Source organism: Opisthorchis viverrini (genome assembly GCF_000715545.1).
Source record: "Opisthorchis viverrini unplaced genomic scaffold opera_v5_263, whole genome shotgun sequence".
In the NCBI taxonomy this organism is placed as follows: domain Eukaryota; kingdom Metazoa; phylum Platyhelminthes; class Trematoda; order Opisthorchiida; family Opisthorchiidae; genus Opisthorchis; species Opisthorchis viverrini.
In genome coordinates, this window is record NW_008751923.1 from 356,707 (window position 1) to 378,205 (window position 21,499).

At 43.1% G+C, this 21,499-nt stretch overlaps 1 protein-coding gene across 1 annotated transcript in view; it reads right to left on the reverse strand.

The window, feature by feature from the left end:
• Nucleotides 1-1,596: 1,596 nt before the first annotated feature.
• Nucleotides 1,597-21,499, reverse strand: part of T265_09275 (hypothetical protein) — a gene marked incomplete at both ends in the record, with an annotated part of 83,403 nt that continues 63,500 nt past the window's right edge. Inside the window, one exon of the mRNA XM_009175303.1 lies at nt 1,597-1,718. Coding sequence (XP_009173567.1) covers nt 1,620-1,718 — 99 coding nt within the window. The remainder of the gene's footprint in view (nt 1,719-21,499) is intronic.

Here is a 21,499-nt window from a genome sequence, read left to right on the forward strand (position 1 = left end):
AGCTTTGTTGTACAACTTTTTATCATCCTGAGAACGTGGTAGACAGAAGACTTTGAAGTAAAGAAATTTGAGTGTCCAACTGGATCTATAGAACACCAGGATCTACCTTATGGCATGCGGTTTCCGGCTAGGGGGTGTAATATGATCAGCACTACAATTCAGGTAGTCATTGATTTTTCCCCATGGAGTTTGAAGTAAATCTGGCAGACAGTAGTCCATCTGTCGGTCTTTGATGAAGGTTACTTTGATTTGGCGAAATGCGCTCATTTGCAAACGGATTCGGTTTTGCGGCAGATTCACCTTGATCACAACACATTCAGTTGCTTGAAAACATCATAAACGATAGGTTCAGCTAGGTTCCACGTAAGTCTCCCGTCAAAACCAAGTTGGTATGCCAATGAGTGTATTTCACGAACCTGTTTGATACTGTTCAGATTACCAACTGGGGTGAAGAAATGTGAACATCTTGAGAGCATTAGCGGCTGCATCAGTATTCGCGTAGGTTAGTCTTACTGGCGTTAGGAATATCGATCCAATGGTATCTGAGGTCTAGTTCGAGAAAGTGCCGGAACCATTCGTGGGTTGGCACTCAGCTTCCTGTGTGCCTGGTAGATACTACTATGAGGTTGAACAACAATAGGAGGGTAAGTCGAGGCCGGTATAACTTGGTCTTTTTATACATATAAAAACAGTAGTTGAATCATGCGAGACCTATATGCTAAGCTTCTGTGCCATTGGCAGCATTTCATAACCCACAGGTATCTTAGGACTGCAGACGGCGGTTCTGAGCAATAATGTATAACAAGGTGTCTCTAACCTTGCGCATCGCACAAGGCGCGGCCTCAAATGTACTGTCAGGTGACTAATTCGAAAGTAGATTAAGCTAAATTTTCTGTATCGATTGTTACGCCGTTGCAAGTGAGACGTTTCGCCGAAGCAGAATGAGTGGTAATCAAATACTTTTTAATTAATTTCCCTCAAGTAAAAGCTAAGGACGCGAAAACCAGAAATCAAAGCTCATTTGAGTAGTGTGCATACACAAGGTGCTCACCTTATCGTAGCTTGTCGAGTTGACCATACGGTTTGGAATGAGCGAAACCCAGGACAGCCAAGCTCTTCTCCATCAGTGTCCTCTCCAGGCTGGAATAAATGAGACTAACGAATGGCCGTGCTAACGTACTAACTAAGAAAACCGCAATCGAGAGAGGATAGGAAAGATGGAGGAAATACAGAAGACGCAAAGGTTCACAATGAATTGTTGTTTCCGCGCAAATAATCTACAGTTGTACAGACGGGGAAGGCAGTAAGAATGCAAAGTTTAAAAAATATACAAAGTTCAAAATACACAAAGATATGATAAAGTCATGTATAACTGCCAAAGCGATTTACACACATGCAAATAGATTCCTTTGTGGTTGAACAACGAGCATGCATGCGTCAAAACGGGGGACAACAGTCGCCAGAACCAATCAGGTGTGACTCGACAGCGTTGCACCCAACTCACTTTGTAAGCAGTACGAACGGGGTGGACAGTAGCAATTAATAATCCCAACCAGGGCCCAAGAATTTTCAAAGACTTACTTCGCTCACCTAGATCGGTTCGATGTGGTTACCGACGGTTAGAAGTGGTAACGTCCAAGGAATGCAATGCCTCGGCGCGTCGAAGGACAATCAAAGTTCGAATCCGTGTTCGTTTGTGGATTCAGTGGCGCTGTCACCTAAAAAAGATGACAAAATTTACAGCTCTAACCATATCGGAAGCAATCTGATGATACATGAATTTTGTGTACACCAACTTAAGTGTGAATCCGTGACATTCCCTGGAAGACGGTTCAGGTAGGCACAGAAATCTTGGAAAGGTAACAATGCAGTGAACATAGCTTGACTAACTACATGTTCCCTGCATACTTTCTCATTCACTCAGAATGCTTAGAGGATGAAGCACCATAGTTTACTGCTGATCTGGTTCTATACACCACTCTGCCTACAAGGAACAGACTTGGTGTTTACCGGCGTGTTTACTTAACAGATGTGTTTGTGCCCTGAGTATCTGAACAGCCGCGAAGGTATTCATACCCTGCATTACTCATCGGAAAAACTTTAATTTTTCTGACTGCTGACAACTACGCTTCCTGTTGCTTTAAGAGGAATGAACATCGCAGATGTCTTGAAATTATCGTCTTAAGTACATCATAATCAAACAGACCTGTAAAATGCTGCACCTTATTTGTCATTTTAGTAGTTTCGGGCCAAAAATGCTCGTATCACTTAAACGGAAAATAAATATTATGAATGACGAAATGTCTTCTGATTTTAACTGTGCATTCAATCGGTCACAGTTACGACTGTGTGATATGTTTTAGAAAGCGATGTTGGAAGTTTGTAGTCGAATCTAAATTACATGACTTAGTCATTGCCTCCAGATGCAGTAGTGTGGGCTATCGTGACACAACCTTTGAAGTTGCGCACTCGGTTGGTAAAATATTAATGTATTGACGCTGTGTTATGTGATTCGTTCTTAGCACCTTGGCACGGCTAAAACTTCAACGAAAATTCACCTTCGCGAGAGAAAAATAGGGTGGCGAGTAATTATGTAAGCATCGTGCGCTGCTTAGGTTTTTGATCTTGCCTACTTGGCGTTTGTGAGTAGCCTAATTTTATTTGCTATTCGAGCGGACAACGTTGATTAAGACTAGTTTGGTCGTATTAAACGATTGCACACCTAGACCAGACCTGCTACGACATCACACTACTGTACAACAAGCGAAAATACTAATAATAAACGAGTTGACTCCAAGGCTGTAGTGTAGTTTAGCTTGTACAGGCAAAATCGTTGTGTAAAGTATTCAGTAAACAACCATAAAACCGTTCGATTTTTTCCATTCATGCCAACCGGATTCCCTTATGATAAATTGAAGACGGTAGATGATGCCTACATTTCGTGCTATATTTGCCTACAGTTGCATGATTTAAAGGCAAAATCCTAGAAGTTAAACACTAGTCACTGTTTCGAGTACCCAAATAACAGCTGGAAAGCTGATTACATCCGGATGAGGAACAAGAAATTCAACATGTTTCAGATCAGTTATTATGTTATTCAGCCGGAAACAGGTGGATGCCCACTTGCGATACTTCATTTTTTAAATTGCATTACACAACCCAATTTATACATTAGCTGAATATCACAAGAAACTGGGATTTTGACAACAGCAGATTCATAAAGTAAGATTGTGATGCTCACGGGACCCCACACAGCTGATCAAAACGCGTCGCTAGATACTGGGAAAGAAGAGATATTCCGTAGAGTTTCCAGTCACTGCACACAACACAGGTGAAACACTACACTTGAGTTCATTTCTTGCGAGATGTGCGACGCTAGTGGTGATGGAATACTACCGGTCGCAAACTCACCTCAAAGGGTTTGTCTCAGTGTGAAGCAATATTGAAACAAAGAGGTTCATTACACAAGCAGTACGATTCGAAAGAGTGCAATATCTCCTATGCTTCTTATACGTGCGGCTCAGATAAACTGCTGAGATAAACCACCAAGAATTGGCCAAGAGACGGAGAAAAGAGAATAAGTAGCTCGAATCCAAGCACACGTTTATGACAGAGTGATCGCTGTTGTGGCCTGACTCAATAAGAGATTAGATACGCCTTTCCAGATTGTGGAACGGGTGTGACCATGTGTGTGTGTGTGACACTATGTGGTTCTCAAAATTTCAGAAGGAACCCCCCTATCGAGTCAAATTTGGCACACATCTACGGTGCACTATGACAGAGGGGAGTTTGCTAAGGGAAGCGTCTTCAATCATTATCCAGAGTTAAGCTGGTGCGTGAGTTACACGTGCAATCTTGGCTACAACTTCCGGCGATCCTGACCAACTGAAAGGTCATGAACCCGGGAGTAAGGGTCAACCGCGGTTGAGATTCTACTCACAAAACTCACAAAATCTCACACATGCTATGTATGAAACATTATTTTAGGACACTTCATGATCACACTGGTTCTAGACTCCAAGAACCATTGAACTGTTGTTCCGTAAGTCCGGAGACCTCATCTTGCGAAACCATCTTCCAAATATCGTACCAATGAATGCAACGGTCATTCTAATTGTTCATAGCTGCGTGAGATGTCGCACAACACATCTGTTCAGTTGAAAATTGTCGCGCAATCCAACCCCCCAACCTCTCTCTGGCCTTGCAAGAAGCTCTAGTTTGCCTTCCATCCTCCTTCACATGTAAAGCAATGCTTCAGCGTTTTATCTCATTTACATCAGGAACTTATGGGAGAACCACCTAGCTGAATAGTTGTTTATTTGACGAGTTGTGCCAAGACCGATTCAGAACATTCCGTTCATTCACCGTATCCCACATACAGTCAGCGGCTGATTGGCTGTAGAAGATAAACGGGCCAACAAGTTCCCCTATTCTGTGAAGGCTACTCCAGAAAATCAGGGAGACTCGACTTCTTCCGGGGGAAGGCCTTTTTTGCGAGAGAACTGACTGCCCAAGCGCATAACCAATTAAAACGTTTTTTGCGATGGAGAAAGCTTCTCCGAAGGTGATCTGACGGCCTACAAGGTATCGGAAAAGGGATAAATCATACTTAGCCACTGAGATTACCTATGAAAAAGACTTGGTGTAGATCGTTGACTCGATGATTGCTCTGCAGCGCCTGGTATTAAAACGTTCGCCAGTAACGTCCCATATGGACCACTGGTTAAATACATTAGCCAGCATCCTGAGGTTAATATCTATGACTGCCAGCCTTCCACGCAAATGGATAAACCAGCATACCCTTTTACAGAGTTTTTCAACTCCGGAGTGCTTACCTACCTCCTGGTTTAAGTATACAGTGACTGATTTGTTATGGTGGAAGGAAGAGGGTCTTTGCTGCGGAGTTATTTATTGGAAAATGCTAACTGACCAGTTACACACTATTGGACAGGGAAGCAAAACTCTCATTTGAATCTTATTTAAAAAAACTGGACATCCATCTTCTTCTGAACGCGTCTTCTTGAACTTTCCTGGATATTCATTGACTCCAATCATTCAGTGCTCAAATCCAAGCAAATGTTACAAAGCGACTCCACAAATTCCACAACAGATCTCCCTTTTTCAAGAGACGTAAAGCGAAATTCCACGAACAACACATACTACTCGCATGCCTCCCCATCAGCAGTATCACCGTTACAATGATATTATACTTGGGAGATAGTAGCTCCCAGATCACCAACCAAATGATGTCGTCTAACATTCAGGATAAACTGACCTTGAAATCCAAATATAGCCAGCCATGTGGACACTGCAGAGTGTAATTCACCTAAGGTTATCTGGAATGGAAAATACCGTGTGTGTGATTTTTTATTACAGCAACGCTCTTGGGAGGTGAATTCGATTTAGCAAAGTGTCCAGATCTGTTAGTTACCAATTCGACCAGGCTAAGCCACTCTCCCGAGATCGTCTAACGTTTTTCGGTGTTGCCTTCTCATCCGTTTTTTTCTCAGAAGTCACTGAGTGATACAATGACTTTTCTGGCAAACAGGTATCAACAAAGATTTTCAAATTTACTTCCAGATGATACTATCATCTTTTGTTCAACGACCAAGAACCCACAAATAGGTAATCAATAACCATTCGCTTCACCCCTTGTCAATCATCGAAAGTTCACCACAATTGCAGCGGATGTGGTGCCCAACAGACGCCTTCATCGACCAGTAGGTCGACCAACAAACAATCCCTGTTTCATACTGTCTGTCTGTCTGTCTGTCTGTCTGTCTGTCTGTCTGTAGGATGCTCTCCAATAACAACTGTCCTTCAGTTGGAGGAAGTGAAATTCACACAGCACCTCCCCCGGCTTCTCTGACCCTATCCATCGCTTGGATATTCCGGTAAAAATTCAGGTATAGCAAGTCATGCACTGAGCAAAATGTAAAACATTTCCTGCTATGGGGAAACCAATTTGGGAGAGCTGAGCAGTGCTAGGTTACTAACCGTCACTCAGCAGAAAGACAAACTTCGTTTTTTTTTGTTAACTTATTGAAGGTGTGCTTGGTGTTTCTAGAGTACAATTTCTCAGAAGAGTAGGTAGAAAATGTTTCTTCTTCCTGACTACATATGTTTCTGATCGGGGATAGACCATCCCACCTCATACACATATTTTGAGTGGCGTTAGATGCTTTTTGAGACACGGTGAGTAGTCACCCACTTGATAAATTCCGTTAGGACAAAGAGAGTATATGGCTTTCCTTTTTGAGATGCAGTCTAGGGGACCACACACAACACGGACTAAACGCTGTGGTGAAAGTCCTACGAAACTGCGTTCCTTTCGGGGAATCACAAGACTTTTGTAATGCACTACTCACAAGGTTGCTGAAAATCCGTCGACAGCCCATGACCGGTTTCGCCCTTCCACTTTGGGCTCATCAGGTAGGCGCAGTCCCCTAGTTCCCGTCAACCTTATGTTCTAAATGAAACTAAATTGCACGAACTTAGCGAATATACACTCATTTGCAAACGAATTTGGTTTTTCGAGGGACTCACCTGGCTGGACCCCAACTGAATCTCTCGGTTTTGATGTTTTCAGGCAACTGAATGTGTTGGACCAGGCCGCCTCATGTTTCAGTCGCTACGATATTCGAGATATATATTTGTAATGGAAACATCAAAACCGAGAGATTCAGCTGGGTTCCAGGTGAGCCTCACCAAAAACCAAATTAGTTTGCAAATGAGCGTATATTCGCTAATCACAAGACTTTTAGCTCGATGGCTTTAGTCTGCAGGGGTACTTCCAGAAATGACAGATACCCTATGACGTAGCTGTTCAAATGGATGACTTTATGTGGATGACATTTAGGTGCCGACCTCGATCCGAGCATAACTAACTAGGCCGCGAGTCACACGAGTCGTACCACTGAATATTTCCCTTTCATCTACCGGTGAAATATTTGGTTATTTCACACACACACACACACACACACAACAGGCACTGATGCAGAAACATTTTCACAAGCGCGAATTCTATTCGGATGATTGAGAAGCGGAAATAATTGCGCGACACAACCGAACCGTTGGGATATCGTTCACTTCCAGTCATCCGCCTCGAAAGGGGGAGATTTGTCGGAAAATTCGAGCTACCAACAAAGGAAAGCCACTCGGATCAGTGAGTGTTTTTCGGTAAACTGAATTTGTTCAATTTGCATACGGCTCAGGCAATCCAGCTCTTCTGCAATTCGCCATTCACAAGTCAGCCGCCGCCAATTATTTCGAGTCTGAAGAGTCAAAATCTGCCCATCCGGTGTTGGTAACGTCCGACCGGACTGTTTTTGAAAGTATGTAGGAATATAGAGCCGAGAAGCGTGCAATCATCTTTGGGGTTTGAAAAATTCTTCCATAACAATACTCCGTTTAATGAGATCAATATTTTGTTGCGAATTCCCGGAAACAGTTGATGAGTACATTTTTATTTTTGGCCCCTGCAACATTAGAGTTATAAGGCTCAATCGGACGCGGGTTTTAGTCTGCCAGGTTTGAACAGCCTCCCTCCTCGACATTCTGACCCAATGCGGTTAGTCCCTGAGGTTAACAGAGTTAAAACCCAATTTGCTGACTTGCGTCACAAAAGCCTTTGAAGTTTACCACGTCCGGTGCTCGTTCGCTGAGTCGGAGGCCTGAAGGACGTCCGAATAGGGAGGGGCCTACGTGTGTCTCAGACTGATACATCATTTCGAAATGTCTCCCTGCGAAACATGCTCTAATCTGCACTTTCAAGGTTACAGTAGTCGACCATAAACTGCGTCCAAGAAGCATTAAAAAGACTGGAGGAAAACAGCCAACCCAAACTGTGACTAGAGGTTCGGAGAGGTTCAACGTTGAAGAAACTGCACACGGAATTGACTGGGTCACGTTCCCTGCGGCATACAACATTTCAAACCCCTTCTAATCAGTCTTGAGTTTGCAAGTAACTCGAACCCCATCCCCAAACAGTTCAGCTTAGTTCCACACTGCCTAGGCAGGCGATGACAGAAGGGAGGAAGTTGAAAGCAGATGGTAGAAATTCTTGGACACTAACCGTCTCCAGAGTCATTAACAGCGGGTGCTGTTTTATGACCTCAGTCAGTCACGTGTACACTATCGATCACTGACTGGTCTTGGGGTGCCGTATAAAACATCGGTCATATCCCTGCTGTTCATCAGTGAATAAATCGCTACAACTATCCACATTCGCAGTCCTTTTACTACCCCAGCATGGAAGCAGGCGCTGGACGTGAGTTTCGATCTTATCTGAGTTCCTCATTAGTGTTGGCTGCTGGCTGGTGCCCGGGTTTGAAAACTCAACGTGTGAGATGAACAGGTCACTCCTATTCCAACAACGAACTATGGGGGCACATGAGTTGTCACGTCTGAACGCTGGAGCGACGTGAGTGACAGCTTTTTCGGTTGGGGAACCGTGCAACTTACCATCGGTCATGCTTTTCATCGTTGAATAAGCAGCCGGCCTTGTCTTGGTCACTTCACACGTTCCTATAGATCGCACCTGAAGACGAATATACCGGCTGTGTCGTGCAGCAGTTAAATTTTCCTCTGTCTTCATCACACAGTTTTTCCTGAGCCCAACTGTGAATCTCACATCTACTTGTGCGAATATTTTAGTAACATGATCGGAAAATTCCCTCCGGTCCTGAAAAGTTAGCGAATACTACTTCCAGAATACTTCCGGAATAAGAGATGGAAAGGGATTAGACCGCGTGACTTTCTGCACAGCTACCACACCGTCACTTGACGATAGCCCACGTGCAAGACTGGCTAAGGAATGACAATCTCCTAGCTTGGCGAAATCCCACACCGACATATTGGCCAAACTTGTCACAAAATCACCTCTGTCTTGTTGAGGATCCACTGCCCTAGCCCTTACTAATCTGAAAGACACCTGTCCCGAGAGTTCTTCGCAGACGACAGTCCACAACACACGTTCGTGTCAGTCTTTTCAAGAACTACCAGAGTGGTGTAGACTCGGCGGAACGCCTCGCTGTCGGGAAAATTCCGAAAGGAAGAGAGTCTACCATCAAACGTTGGTCATTATTTTGTCTTGGTTTAAACCAAAGCTATTGGCAAACAGGTGACACGAAAGATGATATTCGAAAAGCTGTGCAAGTTGAAACCTCCGGCCATTAGAAGACCTTCTACAGGTGTAGATGGATTAAGAACCAGGAGGATTCAGGGGCCAGTCTCAGCGGCAGCAGTTAGTTCACCACAACCATTGAGAGCATATCGTCATTGTTCAATACGGATGCTTCACTGCTGTACAGCGACAAATCGTTTGAACGCCTTTTGGTGAATAAAAGAACAAAAGTGGGTAGAGATGTGAGTTACCGCTAGCCTACCACAAGCATTCCAAGATGCCTACACCTCCAGACATTTCTTCAGATAGAAACTTATTGAAAACTGACAATAGGGGTGCCACAGACATCGAATAGTGGCCAGTTCTTGCAGCGTTTCCAAATACGCACTGCAGGGGTCACGAGGGCCCGATCATGAAAAGCCGGTTGCACCAACATAGCTGAGATTTCTCGTAGTCTTTTTCTTGGAATAAGCGAAATCATAAGCGAAATCAAGGTGTTTGACTATTCTTGCTAAAGAAAGGCTTGGATAAGCCTAGCAAATCTGATACAGTTGATTGATTATCGAGTGAATCGAACTATTTGAATGTCTATCTTAGATAGAAATGTCTGAAACAGGAACAGTTACGTTTTGAAATTTTGAATGAATCTAAATAATGGTAGCTGCGACGATTGTCTTGTCTCATAACTTTAGGCAGTCTATCGTTGGTCAGGTACATTCATCGCGACACCGATCAGTCCTTCGTGTTTGGATAGACGAATGTACATGTTTCAAGGAAGGAAACTTAGCCTATTTTCAAAGCGGCGTCACTGAGACCGTCATACATTTGGCCAGCTTACGGGCGAAGTGAATTTGTTTCCGATAAAACTCTATTTTGGTGTGAATAGCCATTCAAAATCACCAGAAGATGATTCAACAATGATGCGCTGTGCCAGGGGTCGAGGTGAACGTCCATCCAAAGATTGATTTCACCTTCACGACTACGCGCTCTCCCACAACGAGGTCTATAATTATTTAACGTCAGATACTACTGATGAGGCATGAGAGTAGTATGTTGTTTTTCGTAACTTCGCCTCACATTTAATGGAAGGTGCATCCCATGAGGTTTATTACGGAACCTGTGGGACTGCTTTGCAGCGTTCATTCCTAATTGCGTGGTAGTCAATGAATATCCACGAAAGTTCAAGAAGATGGGTGGGGATGTTCAGTTTTTTTTTTAAAATGAGGTACATATGAGATGTTTACTTTCCTGTCCAATAGTTTGTAACCGTATGGTTGGTGTTTGCCAACAAACAACTCCGCGGTGAATGGCTCTCCTCCTTACACCAGTTACAAAGTGCAACGGCAGTTTCTTCATTTGTAGTCCCTATTTAGGTTGACGCATCAGCTATCCCGAGAATTGGTAGTCAAATTTGTTTGAAATCTGCAGATGAAAGAAACTGGGACAAACTCTGCGCATCCGCCCGAATTATTTCTTGTTTCTAATGGTATCGTGTGACTGCCTCTGGGTTGGGCTCGATGCTTGCTGATAAAACCGATCAGCCTATTCCCCCGTTAGTGTGTATGGATTCGAACTCAAGTCCAATAGCCTAATAGCAGCTCTTTTGCAGTTTATTGGCAACGATTCATCGTGAAGATCTTCCAAAACTGTGCTTGGGGACAAATTTTCAAGTTGAAGTCGGGAGCATTTTCACGTCTAAAGAATAACAGTAGGCGTCCTTGTGATATTTTTTGGATGATACATCCGGGTTTATCTCTTATTTGTGTGGGATAAAGCCCCACTTACCGAAAACACTATGACCACAACCCAATAAAGAGTTGACCTTGCTTGGAAGGTGCGGATGATTTTAGCCAAACCAAACAACGGTTTTCTTTTTCAACGATTGCAGAATTGTACGATCGTGGAAGATGGATGCACTTGTCAGAATGATGTTGGACTGCCTCGAGACGGTGTCATGTGTTTCCCACTATTGATGTTGGTATGTACCGTTGGAATGACTCTAAATTACAAGTCCCCGGTCACTCCTGCCGGCATTCGGGTTTTCGGTGGTGAATTAATGGATGAGAAGCCGTGGCACGTGCCTTCTTCTTAAAGCTAGGCTAGTTGGCACGTTGTTCAAGTGGCGTCCCATGATCTTAAATGCTCTGCAAAGCCAGGAGGGCGCAACGTTCAATCGCCTAACTACTCGCAGGTTGCGCGTATAACACTCACATGTTGGACCAGATAAATTCATCCTGGCTTCGAACAGGCCTGGTTTCTTCCGTGTGGAATCGATTCCCGATAAGTAAACTGCGTCGAACAACACCTGAAAGGTGGTTCTTCTTACACGGCTTCAGAATTTGTATCGCAGCTTCGTTTCTCTCCTGAATCCGAACCTGTAGATTTTTAATGTTTTGGCCAAAGAAAATTTTCTCCAATCCAGACAGGTTCCACTCGCGGGCGACAGTATTTTTTTCAATCTATCCGTTACTTGTCGACCCGAACAAAGTCAATTTAACCTCAAAATGGGTGCTGCCGATAGACGGTCAAAGACGCGTCTTATTCATTCAGAAAAATTCATTCTCCTACAATTCGTTTTGTCAGCTTAGCAACTGATTGCCCATTCCAATAATTTATGCAAAACGGTTTTCCGTTAGGAGACCAGCGAGATTCTTAATTGCATTGGAAGCTTATCGTGCACAGGGTCGAGCAGGGGACTGTTTTGTCTCACTATATCCAGTACACACACACACACAAACACCGAGGGTAACGACAAAATTCGCGGTCACCCCAATTGTGGGCAGAACACTACTCCTAACCAATCGATTCTACTACCAATCACGAGAGATGAGAAAGGATTGTTACCAATTTTTTTTTCAAAAGATAGATTAGTGAGCAGCCTGGATCTGAACCTGCCAGCCTGTTGAACTGGAATGATCCAGTTTCTGGTTGAAAAAGACAACACTGGGTCGGGATCTCGCCAGTGGTCTCTGCGTCGTGAATTCGAACTCTTCAAGATTGGAAATCAATACGGGACCTCATTTGAAACCCGAATCAAGCATAGACTTACTACACTATTCATAAGGCTTCTGAAACTTCTTCGATAGCCCACGATCGGTTTCGATCTTCTTGGGGCTCATCAGCTGGGCGCAGTCCCTCCGTCAACCTTCTGTTCTACTTGAGACCAAATCTCACGAAATTAGCAAAATACACTCATTTTTAAACAAAGTTGGTTTCTCGAGAGGCTTACCTGGAGAGGGATTCAGCTGGGTTCCAGGTGCGTCTCTCGCAAAACCAAATTTGTTTCGCTGAAACAAGCAGCCTTTTGCCGTATAACCATGACTTTCTAGTATCCCGTTTGTGCCCATTTCAGGAGTGTTACATAACCGTTAAAAATAATTGCATGACTGTTGTGCCGTTATAAGAGTAACGTGACGTTCTCTGTGGCCACAGAAGTTCACGCAAGGATTTTGTTAGTAGTATATCAAAATTTCCCTAGGCAATAGGTCATCGGTAAAAGTCAAATGAATTTCTACACTGTTACTCTTCAATTGAAGTCTCATAGTGTCCGTAAGGCTAGAAAGTCGGGGAGTACTGTGCAACGGTTTCATCCTTATTGGGGGCACCTTCAAAAGCGTGCATCTCACGAAAGTCAGTTTTGAACCAGCAACATTATGGCTAGTGGTTGGACACTTGACCACTCGGCCTCTAACGAATGAACGACAGAATGATTACCTCTGACTTAGGCACGATATAGTTCAATTCATTCTTCAGTCACGGAAACCATGTCACATGATCACATACTGACTGCCTCATTGATTGATGACTTTTCAGATGGAAGACGCACTAAACTTATTCTTCGTCTGATCCACTTCTAGGTTGACTGTAATTTCTTTCGTTTGGCGCGCTACGCCTTCTCTCTGAGGATTTTTTGACGAGGATCTCCGACTGCACCAGACAAAATCAGTCACGCACACCACATAATCACTTAACTAATCAATCACTCGATCAACCAATCGAACAAACACTCCATCAATCAATGGATACATCAGCCAGTCAATCAACCAAACAATCAATCAACATTTCGCACATTTCATTGGCTACTCTGGAACAAAATTCAAACATTTTCCAACTATATTCCAAACGTTTTACAGTGTAACACAAACTTGTGACTTAGTTGGCCAAAATACTACTGAAGGCAGACGTATTTTTCAGTGGTTTATGTAAGCCTCCTTTAGATCATATAAAAGATATGGAGTATTTTCTGTTGAAAAATTTAAACAGAGCTTGTTTGAAGATGACTCAGCATGTTTGGATTACATGAGCAAAACTAATGTCTTTGGGAATATCAACAACAATCAGGATGCTCTGTGAAGACTTTTCCACAAACATCTGGACAAGTGGGAGCCTTTTGGATTTAAGGGAGAACATGAAATATGTTCACTCATTTAGGACGGAAATCATAGGGCAATATATATTTGACACAACAGATCTGTTCCAATGAATATCGGGAAAGGTATCTTTGTGACTTGTGTAAATCAGTCGCTAAAGAATGTCAATTGTTGTTAACTGCCCATCATGGGAGGTCTAATTCGTGCATTTTGAATCACAAGGATGAATAAAAAACTCGAAAAAGTTAACAGATGGGACCACAGTAGCACTGCCTGACAAACACTACAGGCGATAGAATCTACCGAATAATTCTGAGGCAAAGGCTACACTTTTAACAGGGTCAAAAATGATTTTACCACGTGAATTCATTTACTTTTTTAAACCACCTTACTACTTATACACTACTAGTAACGGCTTCGACGATCACCTGAGAGCTTGCTCCACAAATAACCTGTCAATACCATTACCCAAGCCTGGNTTATGACGCTTTTCTGTTTGCGTGTCCACAACTAATTTGCCTGTTAGTTAGCCACTCGTTGCTCAAAATATCTGAGCCTGATTGTTCCCCATGTTTTATGAAATACTTACTGCAAATCAATATTATTCCAAAGCTCAGCGAAATTGCTTCGCACACGAATAGTTTGTCGCATTCAGTATCGCCTGATTGCGCTGCCTATTGACCGTGTCACCTGACATCGAGGACAACTGCATGGTGATGTGAACGAATGTCATTAAAACGTCATTAAAACAAATAATCATTGTGAAGGTATTTGCTTATGAATATCTTTTCGACGTCAAAAAATCATAAGCATTCACCCTTCATATGACGCATTGGTCACGTCTGCACTCACTCACCTACTCATTCAGTTCTTTTGGGTGATAACATCAAGTCACGGTCAAACAGAGGTGCTACCACTGTAACGGTGATACTACTGACAAATAGGCGTGCGAGTAGTATGTGTTCTCGTAAATCCACTTTGCGTCGCTTGAAAAGTGAGATCTATTACGGAATCTGTGGAGTCACTCTGTAGCATTTGTTTGCAATTGAGTAAAAGTCAATGAATATCCAGGAAAGTTCAGGAAGACGCGCTCGGGAGAAGATGAATGTCCAGTTTTTGTAAACAAGATGCATATGAGAATTTTGTTTCCCTGTCCAATAGTCTGTAACTGTTTAGCTAGCATTTGTTAATAAATAACTCCGCAGCGAAGGCCTTCTTCCTTTCACTATCTTTATCTAGATTTCCAAATTAAATTAGTTACGTTGCGCAGTTTTCTGTCTGTCAGATGTTATCGTCCATCAGACACCGCGGTCTAGGCGTCCATTCTTTAGGGGTGAATGACAGTAACGGGAAGCTTTTGGTACCACTTCTAAGCAGACCAGCAGTTAAATGATGGGTACAAGGTATAGCTAGCATCGACTGAATCTGCGCGTAGCAGCAGCTCCTATCGTAGCTCATCGGGGAAGTAAGCAACGAAAGGTGTAGGATGTGTTCCAGTTGGGTTCTTCCGATATCTGGCTCTTTGAGAACAGATCAAGGACCTCATTCTTAGAGATGAACAAGCTTGGTGAACGTATAGTGTGAAGGTGAAACTTTAGTCTAGACGATGCACACTACTGATAAGGTTGCTGAAAACACTTTGGCAGCCGACGACCGGTTTCGCCCTTTTTGGGGCTCATCAGGGTGGGCGCACTTAATCTTGTGTTCTACATGAACTCGAATTGAAAGGAATTCACCAATCGCAAAAGAGAGATCAAGCCGGATTCAGTAGAGTCTTCCCTTAATACCTAATTTGTATGCAGGATGACATGATGGGGTTATCAAATGCGTTCAAACAAACTTTCGTAGAGCTACTGGGGGTGGTTTGAGCGATCTGGTCAAAGATTTGTGCAGGTTTCGCCAGTGTACACCCACGTTCCACACTCGGTTCTTTTGTCTGACGTATCCTAAACATACTATTGGGAATTTAGAACAGTGAAGTCTTGTGACCATTGGGTCTCGTTGAACACGTGATCAAGCACCAGTTTCTAGCAGACTAGATAGATAGATGGATGCCTTCAGTCATGCGACAGTGTTCCTGTCCGGGAAGGTTTGTAGTTTGTCAAACTGGTCTCCAGGATCTAAAGTCTTATTTTTCCATCGGAGCTTGAGTGCCATCATATCAGTCTGCGGTTGATACTCGGCGTGATCCACCATCTTGTTGTGTCCTACCAGCAAACTTTCAGCTCTTGAGCAGGCTCCCTGGAGCTCTTGCATACTCCGTGCACTACTTTTTAAGTATCCAAGCTGCATAGAGTTAATAAGCGATGAACAAGCCACTTTTTCAAGTTGACAGTCTGTGGCCAACTAGTTGCGAAAAGTAGGCTAAAAATTCTGCATAAAACTACTGTATAGCTCCAAGTTGAGACCTGGCATTACCCTGGATTTAGTTAGAAGCCTACGTGGGTCTGGTCAGTCGATAAACCAATAACCTAACCAATTAAAAAAAACTTAGCTACTCAACACAGTAGAATACGTACAAAAATACTGAAAAACCGTTGAATGTTACATTCTTGCAATTCGATAAGCAAGCGACAAGAAATTGCCGAATTATTTGGATATTTCTCCTGTAAAAGGAAGAATAGATGGGTGGTGCTGGATGAATTGATGAGATAGCACCCGCAGAGTATCGATTTTTTTCTCTATTCTCACTGGAAATAACGGGATTCGTCATTATTTTGTTCCCATTTTGTGTTTACATCTCATATTGTTGTTTCTAACCTGAATCCAAGTCATTCTTTGAACTTGGTGTTACGCACCTTGTTCAATACATCACGTGGACTTCATTATCTTCGGCTTGACACAATACGAACTTTGGATCGGCGTTTTGTTTCCTGCCAACTTTGTTTGTACAGGATCTCACCTGGTGTCACCTCACAAGGTGTTTAGAAGCTAACGATCTGACATTGGTACCGGTTTTCTTTAAAATTTTATTCCTGTATACCTATCACCGCATTCGTTGATGAAAACCTCCAGGTGAACGATATGATACTTGGCGTTTTGTGCGTATCCCAGGGTGGCCCACTCCGTATGCGTTTCGACTGAGCGACCAAAGGCATGGTACTATTCCACAATATTCTAAATTGAGAAACTGAACCCTAATCGCTGCAATCTCATAAAATTGCCGTTGTATTTTGATAAACCTAACTACATTGCACATCTTGCATGCAATATAGTTTTCACAGACAGCCTGTCGATCAATATATTCTTGCTGATTGAACTAAATCGTAGTATCTTTGTAATGTACTACGCATAAGGTTGCTGAAAATCCATCGACAGCCCACGACCGGTTTCGCCCTTCCAGTTCGGGCTCATCAGGTAGGCGCAGTCCCCGGGTTTCCGTCAACCTTATGTTCTACTTGAAACCAAATTGCATGAAATTAGTGAATATACACTCATTTGCAAACTAATTTGTTTTTTTTCGAGAGACTCACCTGGAACCCAACTGAATATCTCGTTTGTGATGTTCTCAGGCAACTGAATGTGCTGCACCAGGCCGCCCCATGTTTCAGTCGCTACGATATTCGAGATATCGCGATACATGTATATCGTTGTAATGTACTACTCATAAGGTTGCTGAAAATCCGTCGACATCCCATGACCGGTTTCGCCCTTTTTGGGGCTCATCAGGTAGGCGCAGTCCTCGGGTTTCCGTCAAACCTGTGTCCTACTTGAAATTGCACGGAATCAGCGAATATACAGTCATTCCAGGTGAGTCTCCCGAAAAACCAACTTAGTTTGCAAATGAGTGTATATTCGCTAAATCCTAAACTGTCCGATATGTGGTCCAATATGTGACCATCAGGTAAAGACTGTGAAGCACCACCTTGTCAAAAAATGACACCTTGCGGCTAGTTTGAAAGAACACCGGGGGGATTCTTACCTACCCGACAACTAGCGGTTCTCCAAAAGCTTATCAAGTTCAGGCGGAATAGAGTCTTCGTATTTTGACAAAAGGCTCATCTGCTTTGAAGTCCATATGAGTGTAGTTCAAATTACGAATCCCTGTGGGACAATGAAACAAGCCGAAATTCCGCCAACAAATTTTTGGTAACGCATGATCGATTTTCCAGTTCAACCGGGTAAACGTTTTTATGACCATTTTATGTTGGACTATACGAAAAAGAAACTCAGCGTCTAACGCCGGAGAGAATTTCATATAAAAGGGCTGGGATAAGGAAAGTTTGGAGAAGAAATTGGTTTCAATTTTCAAGTTTGATTAGTGGATTGAAAATTCAAAAAAGGATAAGCTACTTATGTACCAGAATGTATTTTTTTACGTCTTTTTAGAAGAGGCGCCGAGTCTACTGTTCCTCACTATTTGTCCCCAATGGTATTCAAGGCACCCACTTAGATTCCAGCTCAGAGGTAGGTAAGACTGTATGCAGGGAATCATCTAATTGAACTGAAATCGATATGGGGGCTAAATCAACCTAGAAAGCTCTATACAAGCATTTCAGACGATTGATTATCTATACCAGTGCATCGACTATTCAGAACGGAGTTTTACTCTCAGCATGGTCTTGCTTACAAACTGAGTAAATGGATAAATAACAGGATATACAGTTGCACAAATTAACAGATAGATAGATAGATAGATAGATAGATAAACAATAGGTAGATAGATAGATGGATTGATGGATAGATGAGTAGATAGAACTCGGACCAATAGATATATGGCCTTAATCAGAAATGCGGGACTTCGACTTTAAGTCATGGTTGCCACTCAGAAACGGCCCGTTTACCACCAGCAACCAAACGACGACTCTGCAGTAAAAAATCGTTTAGCTGTAACACCTTTCCGGTGCCTAAATGACATTCCGCCTGGGGGAAGCATGAGGGTTGGGATACCGCCTATTTACCCAAACCTAGACAGGGGAAATCGAGATGCAGAGGTCGGGTTCGAACCACAGACCTTCCGGTCAGTAAATTCCCATTCTAACCACCTGAGCCATCTCGCCCACCTTCACAGTCTGAGCATCTTTTAGAATGTGCGCGAACGATTCGGATTCTAAAAAATTTTGCGACGCTATTGAGTTGCCATTTAGAAGAGTCGCTGGTCATCAACCTTGGTAAAAAAATAACTGATTTGACGTGATGTTTGTCTGCGCGACATGTTAGACTCGGCGGAATATATGAAAAGATGATATGATAACAAATGAATCTGCTCGGGTGAGTTTGCTCATCTGGAATCATAATAATATAAACTCATAACCAGAGCAGCAGTTGTAATGCGATTAATAGAGTCCACGAAACCCGTGGACAATACACCACCGAGGTTGCACCTCCTGACGATAGGTCTGTTCCACAATCTGAGTTCTTGGGATGAAATCTTGCCTGCAAATTAACTTAGTCTTGCAAAAAAGTCGCCTCATGCCTCACCACCATATTCAGGAAACTCTCTGACAAAGCTGTTCGGGAAGGTGACCACAAGTTTTCCAGGGAAACACTTAATGCATCAGTGAGGAATAGTGATGAGAGCACCAGGCTCGGATGTGGCGCCACACAAAGGAGCAAAACCTGGCCGTTTAGAGCTCTCGAGGGTTGTCAGTGCACAAATTGGAGGGGTCCAAATATGGTCAGTGTGGTGACGAAGCAATTTGTTCCAGCTAGATGCGTGAATTCAGCATACTTAACCGACATGGAAGCAGCCTTTCAGCCACGTAGGGATTCACCGTTTGTTGTGGAAGGGTTACTGAGAGTTTGACTGATGTGATTTGTTTCCCACGAGCACGGATAGCACAAAATATAGGATGCGACTTTGGGATTAAGTAAGTCACGTTTCTGTTCGAAAGCAACTGACAGAACGGTGAAGAATATACGGAGTGCTGAAGCTTGAAGTGCTTGGTTTATTTATTCAGCCCGCACTTGAAGCCAGGCTGTCAATATACGCCATATTTTATGCCACTCAGAGTATCGGTCTTTGCTGTGTGTCCAACAGTCTCTCTGGTTGGCTAGTGGAACGTCATCACTCTAGTCAACGGGCCATCGGTGTATAGTCCATTAGTTCGATTGACTCAGCATGTTATTAAACTGATCCTAATGGAATGTGTGCTTGTGAAAGCAACTCTTACACAAACAGTTTGGTGAACAAAGTTTTTTATAAAGGAGACTATTTACAAGGTTGCTGAAAACTCTTCGACAACCCACGATGGGTTTCGCCCTTCTTAGGGTTCATCAGGTGGGCGCAGTCCCCGAGTCTCCATCAACTGTATGTTCTACTTGAACCCAAATTGGACTGTTTTCGGGAAATACACTCATTTGCAAATTAATTTGGTTTTCGCGAGAGACTCAACGGAATCTCTCGTTTATGACATTCTACAACTGAATGTGCTGCACACAGGCCGTCTCATGTTTCAGTTGGCACGATATTCGAGATATCGCAGTAGATTCTCATGAAGAAAACTATTCACAAGTTTGCTGAAACTGTTCAACACCCCACGAAGTAGAATATCATAAACGAGGGATTCAGTTGAGTCTCTCGTGAAGACCAAACTAATTCGCAAATGAATGTATTTCTCGAAAGTTTTTTACTTTTCCTAATTGTCAGGGAGTTACGAATTTATACGAAAATGTACTTTAGTTGCGTATGTTTTGTGGTAGATGTGGAATTTTTCACGCAGGGAGTAAAGGGGCCGATAGGTCCCCTGAGCAAAAATGATCACGCCACTGTCATTTGTGACGGCGTTTGTGAACTTGGTTCAAATGTCGTATTAGCTTCTTCTGAGCGCAGAGCTGTGGGTTAGTTAACCGGATTCAAACAGCCTTAGTAATCAATGACGACCGGAATTCACCTGTTATTGATCGATTACACCACAGAACACATCCAACTGCTGCATAATTTCGCAGAAAATGCATATAAGTCCGGCGTGAGGACAATCTTGCCACACTGCTTGTTCTGACGACTTCGACAGAAATTTACCATCGCCTTAACCGCAAACGTCTACAGGCCAGACAGGACTACGTTTGTCCATTGATGATAACAGCTAATGAGAACCGACGGTGTGGATACATATTTAACTGACGGTAGTATTCATGTCCCTTAAGGAGATACACTGTATTTGAATATCTTCACTATTCGGCTCGTTCAAACACAGTCACTCAAGTACACGATTTTTCATCGAGAAGTGGACATACCAGAAGTGAACTTCTTTATTCAAACAAGACTGAATAGATGAAACGGGCTGTAACTTGAACAAAATTGCGGTTTTTATAAACTTGGTTTCAATTACTGTCGATGAAGAACGGATCCATTAAACCCGAGCTACTAAATTGTCAACTGACCGCGTTGCCCTTCGAACATTCGTTTGAGCTGTGGATCGAACTTACCGTCTAGGTCAATTTATCGATAGGTTTTCAAGGCTTCCCATGACCTAAGATTCAAAGACCAAGAGAACACGTGACAGCTGCTCGAATATCGTTGACAGTCCATATCAAAACTAACATTCCGTTGTTCATTGCGCACAGGTCATTAAAATTTTTGGAAGCCTGACTTAAAATTTTGAAAGGGAGCGACAACCAGACAGAGGTCAACAAGAAACTGACCTGGTAATTGATCAGGTGGCTGTTGATCTGTTCGCCGAGCTTGGCAATTGATTTGCAAACGTTTCGTCACCATTCGAGGAGACATCGTCATTGCGCTGTTGGTTGGGTAGTTCCTCTCTTCGTGCCTGCGTTTATATAGTCTATAGAGAGCAGTCTTTGCGCTGTAACCTGGATTCTGATTGGCCCGTTTCTTGATCTTATTGCGTCGTGATCGGCTTATCTGTTGGTTTGTGGCGTGCCTCCTATTTTTAGTAGCCTGCTGTTCTATTGATTTATTCCTTGGGTCCTTGTCCGGCCTCGGGTTCTGTGGTTCTGGATTTCCTTTGTCCTCAGAGGCTGGTAGGCAGGATCAATCTCAATGCGCCTGTTTATTGCTCCACCAGTGGAGTACCACGCCTCCATGAACTCGCGTTCTTTCTTT